This window comes from Podarcis vaucheri (genome assembly GCF_965113315.1).
Source record: "Podarcis vaucheri genome assembly, chromosome: 8".
NCBI lineage: Eukaryota > Metazoa > Chordata > Lepidosauria > Squamata > Lacertidae > Podarcis > Podarcis vaucheri.
In genome coordinates, this window is record NC_138766.1 from 94,337,450 (window position 1) to 94,346,333 (window position 8,884).

Consider the following 8,884-nt stretch of genomic DNA (forward strand, 5'->3'; position numbering starts at 1 on the left):
TTGGGGGGGAGTGGGGCTTATATTGGTATCATCCAAGAAACTGGTTTGAAGTCCATATCATGATATTGGTTGCATAATTTTTGACCTGGCAATATATCACAAATCCTGATATGTGTGTGCAGAAATCACAAGGTGGGGGGAGAACCATGAATGCCTCTAGAGAGCTCCATCCTTATTTCAGACATTGTGAGATATTGTTGGAAGCCGCCCAGAGTGGCTGGGGTTACCCAGTCGGATGCGTAGCATAGAAATAATAAATTTTAGTCGTATTATCATTATTCTATCAGTACATCACAATGCTTATAGCTGGTGATACCTCGATTTAAGAACAGTTCTGTTTAAGAACGATTCGGTTTACGAACTCCGCCAAACTGGAAATAGTGCCCCGGTTTGAGAACTTTACCTCGGTCTAAGAACAGAATCCGAACGGTGGACTGGCACCAGGAGTAGGAGGTCTCATTAGGGAAAGCGCGCCTCAGTTTAAGAATGGTTTTGGTTTAAGAACGGACTTCCGGAACGGATTAAGCTAATAAACCAAGGTGCCAATGTATATCACAACGCTTGGGAAGCAGGTGTTGCCCAGGCCTAGTCGCTTCCAACTCAGATTCTAGGATTGGGCTCTCAATAACTATTATCCAGAGAAGCTGTGCTCTGCCCTCGCAGCCGCTGAAAACCTTGAGAGAGGAGGGGGCTTGGATCCTGCCTGAGGATTTCCCGTGGGGGCACCTGGTTGGCCACTGTGAGTTCAGGCTCCTGGACTAATAATAAGAATAATAAGCTTTATTTATACCCCGCCCTCCCTGGCCAGAGCCGGGCTCAGGGCAGCTAACATCAATAAAATTTCAATAAAAACATACCGTATTTTTCGCCCTATAGGACGCACTTTTTCCCCTCCAAAAATGAAGGGGAAATGTGTGTGCGTCCTATGGGGCGAATGCAGGCTTCAGGAAGCTCTCCGCAAGCCTTGGGAGCCCGCCTACATCTCGAAGCTGCACAGCGCGCCCCGGGCTTCGGTTCCCCGACCTGGTTTGGAGGCTGGCGGAGGGGAGAAGCACGCTTCTGCCTGCCGCCAGCCCCACAAGCTCGGGGGACAGCGGGGAGGCGGAACGCCGCCATCCCACTGTCCCCCAACCCGGTTTGGAGGCTGGCGGCGGGGAGAAGCGCCTCTTTGTGACCCCCTGGACCAGAGCACGCCAGGCACTCCTGTCTTCCACTGCCTCCCACAGTTTGGTCAAACTCATGTTGGTAGCTTCGAGAACACTATCCAACCATCTCGTGTCCATGGAGTTTTCTTGGCAGGGATACTGGAGTGGCTTGCCGGTTCCTACTCCAGGTGGATCATGTTTGGTCAAAACTCTCCACTATGACCTGTCCATCTTGGGTGGCGCTGCACGGCATGGCTCATAGCTTCTCTGGGTTATTTAAGCCCCTTTGCCATGGCAAGGCAGTGATCCATGAAGGGGCCAAAGTCCATTATGGGGGCCTAATCTGGCAGTTGGCTTTATCCGGCCCCTGTTGCAGTTTAATTCCCAGGGCAGAATCCTGGGGGGAAAACGCTCAACAACTTCAAACCTAAAAAAAGGTCAACAATTTTGGTTGGCTCTTTGGTCGGCCCTCACAGCCCTTCACTTCATCAAACCTGGCCCTCTTTGAAAAAAGTTTGGACACCACTGAATTAGGTTCATGAGGCAAGAGGGAGAGATTCTTACGCATTCTCCAGCCCAACAATCTTCCATCCCCTCCACAAATCTGAGCCATTTCCCCTACTTGACCCCAGGGTGTTTCTTAATCCCAGGAATTAAGCCCCAAGCAAGGAGGTGTTGCTGGAGCATCCATCACAGCCCTTAATCTGTTTGGATAAGCCTTTTATCTCAATCTCTTGGCTGAGCTGGAGGCCAGCCACCCACTGGGTACATTCCACCAAGAAAGGGAACTGACCTAGCAGGAGAAAACCACATTCTCCTAGGCAAGCTTCCACTTTTTCGATACAGGAAGCGTCACAAAGATAAGAGGTGACATGACAGAAATTTATAAAATTATTCATGGCATGCAGTAGGGCTGGGCAATGTCTGGTTTTCAACATCATCAGCTAAACACTGATATACTGTACCGATATCTAAAATAAGGATGGAGCTACGCAGAGCCATGGGCTGGCTTCAGTTTTCCCCGCAATGTGATTTTTGCCAGCTCCTGCTCCTAGGATTCACTGCCAGGGGAGAAATGAGCCGAGTTAACAGGGACTGCAAGAATGTACAGAACAGGCTTCCTCTACCTCGGCCCTCCAGATGTTTTTGGCCTACAACTCCAATGATCCCTAGATAGCAGGAGCAGTGGTCAGGGATGATGGGAATTGTAGTCTCAAAACAGCTGGAGGGCTGAGGTTGAGGAAACCTGGTCTAGAAGCATTGGTTTGCTTCATGGTTTTCCCCACATTGTGATTTCTGCATAGCGTGCACACACACTCTTGTGAAATATCACCAGGTCAACAATTATGAAACCAAAAACATGATTTGGACTTCAACCCGGTATTGGGCATTACGTCGATATATTGCTGAGGCCTCTGTTTAGTCGTTTCTGACTTTTGGAGAAATTGGACAGAGAAACGCTTCATGCAATGGAGTTAAACTCTGGAACTCCCTTACGCAGGAGGCAGGGGTGGCGTTAAAAGACAGGACGAATTCATGGAGGAGGAGAGAGCTATGGATGGCTGTGGGAATGTCTAGGAAGGTAGGAGAGGATACCTGACTGCTCTAGGAATACATCCCTCCTTGCTCCTGGCCATGATGGAAATGCTTCTGAATGCCAGTTTCTGGAAACCACAGAAGAAGGATCTTGCGTTCGAATCCTCCTTGCAGGCTTCCAACTAGGGCATCTGGTTGGCCACTGTGAGAACAGGAGGCTGGCCAAGATGGGCTCCCATTGGCTTGATCTAGCAGGCTCTCCTTATGTCCTTATGGATCACTGCTCATTCCAAACACCCCTTCAAGATTACGGAAGTTGCCCACAAGTGATCAGCTCATAAAAGCAGATCAGTGCCTCAATGACTGCCTCAGACACACACATACCGGGCAGCTTAGACAAAGTTCTCCAAGGGCCGAAATATTGTGGGGAACCTGGTGTTCTATTCACCTGCACATTTTTCAAGTTCATGCCCCTGAGCTGCTGGTCCCAGAAAAGCTTATGAGTCACTAGAAATAGTACAGTCATAAAAAGGTAAAGGTAGCCCTTAGGACGTGGGTGGCGCTGTGGGTTAAACCAGAGCCCAGGACTTGCTGATCAGAAGGTCGGCGGTTCGAATCCCCGCGACGGGGTGAGCTCCCGTTGCTCGGTCCCTGCTCCTGCCCACCTAGCAGTTCGAAAGCAAGCCAGTGCAAGTAGATAAATAGGTACCGCTCCGGCGGGAAGGTAAACAGCGTTTATGTGTGCTGCTCTGGTTCGCCAGAAGCGGCTTAGTCCTGCTGGCCACATGACCCGGAAGCTGTACGCCGGCTTCCTCGGCCAATAAAGCGAGATGAGCGCCGCAACCCCAGAGTCGGTCATGACTGGACCTAATGTTTAGGGGTCCCTTTACCCCTGACCTTAGGTCCAGTCATGCCTGACTCTGGGGTTGCGACTGTGCTGGTCCCGGGGGTAAGGTACCGTGAGTGTAGCAGAGTCCACACGAAGAGGGGCGAGGTCCGATGCAGAGAGCCGGGCGGGTAACAGGAACGCTGGAACAGAAGGCTGAGCAGGTAACAGGAATGCTGGATGGTCAGGAACAGGAGGCCGAGCAGGGAACAGGAGTACTGGATAGTCAGGAACAGGAAGCCGAGCAGGGGACAGGAGTACCGGATAGTCAGGAACAGGAAGCCGAGCAGGGATCAAGAACACAGGAAGGTCCGTAGCCAACAACGACGTTGCTCCCGCAACCTGGGGCCGGCCTGACTGGGCTTTTATCCTCTTCTAAGGTCAGGGGCGGTCCCGACCCCCAGGAGCCCCGCCTCCTCTGGCCTTAAGGCGAGCACTCCTCCTGGGGGCAACCAGTTCCCTTCGCCTCTCTGCCCTAAGCCTCTGCAGATCAGGAGAGGCCGAAGGGTTACTGGGCCCTGGAGGAGGCTCACCTGTGGCCACTGAGTCATCCAGCACCTCTGGGGCCAGAAGGGCTTCACCTGGGGCCAGCTCCTGATGCACTGCCACAGGTGCAGGCTCCTCCGCATCTAAGCCTTGCCCCAGTTCAGCCGGCCCTGGAGGCGGGGACTCCTGTGCAGGCTGGGATTCCTCTGTTTCATCCTCCGAATCGGAATCCCAGGCCATCACACCGGCGCTCATTTTGCTTTGCTGGCCGAGGGAGCCAGCGTACAGCTTCCGGGTCACGTGGCCAGCAGGACTAAGCCGCTTCTGGCGAAACAGAGCAGCGCACGGAAATGCCGTTTACCTTCCCACCAGAGCGGTACCTATTTATCTACTTGCACTGTGTGCTTTCGAACTGCTAGGTTGGCAGGAGCTGGGACCGAGCAATGGGAGTTCACCCCGTCACGGGGATTCGAACTGCTGACCTTCTGATCGGCAGGTCCTAGGCTCTGTGGTTTAACCCGCAGCGCCACCCGCGGCCCTAATGCATTTTATACCCCCCTCTTTTCCAAGGAGCTGAAGGTGGCGGACACGGCCATTTCCCCCTTCCTCATTTAATCTACAACAACAACGCTGGCAGGTAGATTAGGCTGAGAGGCAGTGACTGCATCACCCAGTGAGCTTCATGTCCAAGTGGGGATTTGAGCCCAGGTGTCAACTGCTAGGTTGGCAGGAGCAGGGACCGAGCAACAGGAGCTCACCCCATCGCGGGGATTCGAACCACCGACCTTCTGATCAGCAAGGCCTAGGCTCTGTGCTTTAGACCACAGCGCCACCCACGGCCCAGTAAAGTCATACCTCAGGATAAATACGCTTCAGGCTAAGTATTTTCGGGTTGCACTCCGCTGCAACCCAGCTGTTACTTCTGGGTTTCGCCGCTTGTGCATGCGCAGATGGTCAAAATGACGTCACACGCACGCACAGAAGTGGCGAAACGCGACCCGCGCAGATGCACTGTTGCATCTTACGTTCTGTTCAGGATGCGAACGGGGCTCCGGAACGGATCCCGTTTGCATCCCGAGGTACCACTGTATTAAAAACCCAAATGTCTCAAAATACCAGCTTCCGCTTTTAGGAGCTGTGATGCTGGAACTGCAACATAGAGCCCAAGAACCCAGCAAGGAGGGGAGCTGAGTTCAAAGGGCTCCCCCCCCAAAAAAAAAAAAAAAACACCGCCGACAACGGAGCATTTCTGGGTCAGCCATGCTTAGCAGCAACTCAGCTCAGATTCCTTGTGCCCTTTGTGCCCTTTGAGCAGAGACGCAGGAGCGCAGCCTCCTGCTGCTACCTCAATCGAAGAGCTTCTTTCTGCCCCACAAGAGTCCTTGCTCCTTCCGGCTTTGCAGCAGCCACACCGTTTGAGGCTCTTTTGATCAGGCCGCTGAGCCCAGTGTCTCTCAGCCAGACTACAACCGCCAGCCTCCCCAGGGAGGAGGCACAAAAGCCATTCTTGCCCAAGAGCTGCCTTAAGCATCTGCAGGGGGAGGCAGAGACCCCTCCGTGCGAAAAGGCCTTTGCCCAAGTCTTTGGAAGGGAAAGCCTTACAGCAGGGGTCAGCAACATTTTTGAGCAGAGGGCCGGTCCACCGTCCCTCGGACCATGTGGGGGGCCGGACTACATTTTGGGGGAAAAAATATGAACGAATTCCTATGCCCCACAAATAACCCAGAGATGCATTTTAAATAAAAGCACACATTCTACTCATGTAAAAACACGCTGATTCCCGGACTGTCCGTGGGCCAGATTTAGAAGGTGACTGGGCCGCATCTGGCCCCCAGGCCTTAGTTTGCCTACCACTGCCTTACAGACATAGAGGGACAAACAGTCCACAATCCCAGGCTGGGAATTGAAGAGAAATAATAATAATATAATAATTACCCCGCCCATCTGCCTGGGCTTCCCCAGCCACTCTGGGCAGCTTCCAAAACAATACTAAAATACAGTAATGCCTCAAACATTAGAAGCTTCCCTAAACAGGGCTGCCTTCAGATGTCTTCTAAAAGTCTTGTAGTTGTTGTTCTCTTTGACATCTGGTGGGAGAGTGTTCCACAGGGCGGGTGCCACCACCGAGAAGGCCCTCTGCCTGGTTCCCTGTAACCTCACTTCTCGCAGGGAGGGAACTGCCAGAAGGCCCTCGGAGCTGGACCTCAGTGTCCGGGCAGAACGATGGGGGTGGAGACACTCCTTCAGGTCTACCGGACCAAGGAAGGCTCATTTGTTGCTCAGCTGTGGGCCCCCTAGGAATCCTGGTGCCATATCTGCCACAGCTGGAGAGCCAGTTGTCCCCAGCACGGGCACCTCCACGTCTCCTTCCAAGGCAGCTTTTGGCAAGCGGGGGAGTGAGGCACCCAATCCAGACCAAGGATCTGCTCCACCCCAGCACAGAGCCCCAGGCAAGGAAACCAAGGTGTCAACATTTCAATAAAACAGGGCTGGCAAACAGGACAGAGAGGGCTCTCCACTTCTGTTTGCAAAACAGGCGAGGCACAAGCTGGTGAGACCTGCTGCCAGGTATCTTTTGTCCAGATTCTTAGACAGGTAGAGCAACCACTTGAGGTGACTCAAAAGACAGGCAGGACCCAAAGTTGTGGAGTAGGGCTTTGGGATTTCCTATGGCCAAGAAGACCTTGTGACAATTGGTTTGCACACCCAGGCAGCACATTTGCATTTGCAGGGAACATACAGAGACCCTCAAAGTGTATGTGAAATCCTAGGGTGAGTCACGCAGGATAGGCAGCCTGGCCATGGGGGGAGGAAGGCAGAAAGGGAAGAAAAGCAGCCAAGAGCAGGGTCAGAAGTCGAACCCAAGCGGGGATGGTGACAGGAGCCACACCCTGCTCACTGCTCCTCTGTATTGCCCTGCTTTGCCCCTTGAGAAGAGGCCAGCTACTTTATTGGGGGCAGGGAGCACAAGGAGGAGGGAAGGGGGGTTGGTTTACCAACTCTGCTCAGAGCTTACCCAGGGCGTGAAATGGGTGCCCTAGAGCCATCATCTCAGCAACCCATTTCTACCCCAAACTAGATTTGGGGGGAGAAGGAAGTAGAACAGGGGTCAGCAAACTTTGTCAGCAGGGGGCCGGTCCTCTGTCCCTCAGACCTTGTGGGGGTCAGGACTATATTTTGAAGAAAAAGAAAATGAACGAATTCCTATGCTCCACAAGTAACCCAGGGGTGCATTTTAAATAAAAGGGCACATTCTACTCATGTAAAAACACACTGATTCCCGAACCGTCCGCAGACCGGATTGAGAAGGCGAATGGGCCGGATCCGGCCCCCAGGTCTTAGTTTGCCTAACCATGGGGTGGAATGAAGGGGGGAAACACATAAGCCCCCTGTGAGTTTTTCCTACCCCGTTTCCCCAAAAATAAGAGTGTGTCATATTAATTTTTGCTCCCAAAGATGCGCTAGGTATATTTTCAGGGGATGTCTTATTTTTCCATGAAGAAGAATACTGCACACATTTATTGTTGAACCCCACCAAAAAAGGAAATAACGCCTTCCAGTAGCTTCGGGGGCCTTATATTCCGGAGTTGCCTTATTATTGGGGAGGCATTATATTTGGGGGAGGCGTTACATTACAGCCAGAGGCAAAACTGGAAGTAGGTCTTATTTTCGGGGGATGTCTTACTTTCGGGAAAATGGGGTACCTCTCCCGCAAGGTAGTGCAAAGGCAGGAGGGACCCCCAAAAAACCTCCCCGTGTACCTGGCAACAGATGAGTCCCTCCACCTCCCCCCCCCCACAGGTAAGGGCCGCTCTGGGGGTCCTGGGAGAGGGGGATCCCGTCGAGACCCCCGCTTTCTTCTGCCTCCCCCCCCAAAGAGGAGGGGCAGCAGCGCCCCCCGTGGACCCCCCAGAGCCCCTGTGTGGGTGGGGGGCGGTGTCCTTGCTCCCCAAGAGGGATGAGGAGACGGGAGGGGGAGCTGAAGACCCCACTGCCCCCCCGGGGGAGTCCCGCCCCGTCCAAAGGGCCACTGGGGCGGAGGGCAGCCTACTCCTTCCCCCCCCCCGCCTCCAACGCAGGTAAGGGCCGCTCTGGGGGTCCCGGGCGGGGGGACCCCGTCGAGACCCCCGCTTTCTTCCGCCTCCCCCCAAAGACGAGGGGCTGCAGCGACCCCCGCGGACCCCCCAGCGCCCCTGGGTGGGTGGGGGGCGGTGTCCTTGCTGCCCTTCAGAACCCCCCAAGAGGGATGGGGAGACGGGGGGGTCACTGGAGCGGAGGGCAGCCTCCTCCTCCCCCCGAGGACCCCTTCTTGAGGGGAGGGGGGCGTCCTGTCACGGCGGCGGGTCTGAGGGGCGCCGAGTTTACCTGAAGTCTCCGCCCTCGGGGGGGTGGGCGGCGTCTCCGGCGCCCCTCCGCGAGTCGCCCCCTCCTCCTGGGGGCGCCCCCGCCGCCGCCGCTCGCCGCCCCGCCGCTCCCCGCTCGCCCATCCCGCCGCTCGCCTCCTCCGGCCGCCGCTGCCGCTGCTTCTCCTCAGGCGCGTCCCCGCGCCCCGCCCCCTCGCAAGCGGCCTCCATGACCCGCCCGCCAAAACTTCGCCTCGCGGACGCCGTACACCCCGCGCGGAGCACCACGGGAAGTGTAGTCGCGGGACGAGGCGCCGCGGGTCGGAGGCGAGCGGAGGGAAAGGAGGGGCCTTTTGTACTCCGGCGCCGCGCCCAGAGCATGCTGGGAGGCGCCGGATTGGAGGGTGGCCGCGGGGGCTGCCGGGAGGAGTAGTTCTGGGGGAGGTGGCCTCCCGGGGATTAACCCTTTCGGGGCGTCCCTGCTGGAA

General features: G+C 55.2%; 1 protein-coding gene across 1 annotated transcript in view; it reads right to left on the bottom strand.

The window, feature by feature from the left end:
* Window positions 1-8,642, bottom strand: part of DGAT1 (diacylglycerol O-acyltransferase 1) — a 32,545-nt gene extending 23,903 nt beyond the window's left edge. Inside the window, exon 1 of the mRNA XM_082235738.1 lies at window positions 8,419-8,642. Coding sequence (XP_082091864.1) covers window positions 8,419-8,627 — 209 coding nt within the window. The 5' untranslated portion in view covers window positions 8,628-8,642. The remainder of the gene's footprint in view (window positions 1-8,418) is intronic.
* Window positions 8,643-8,884: the final 242 nt, after the last annotated feature.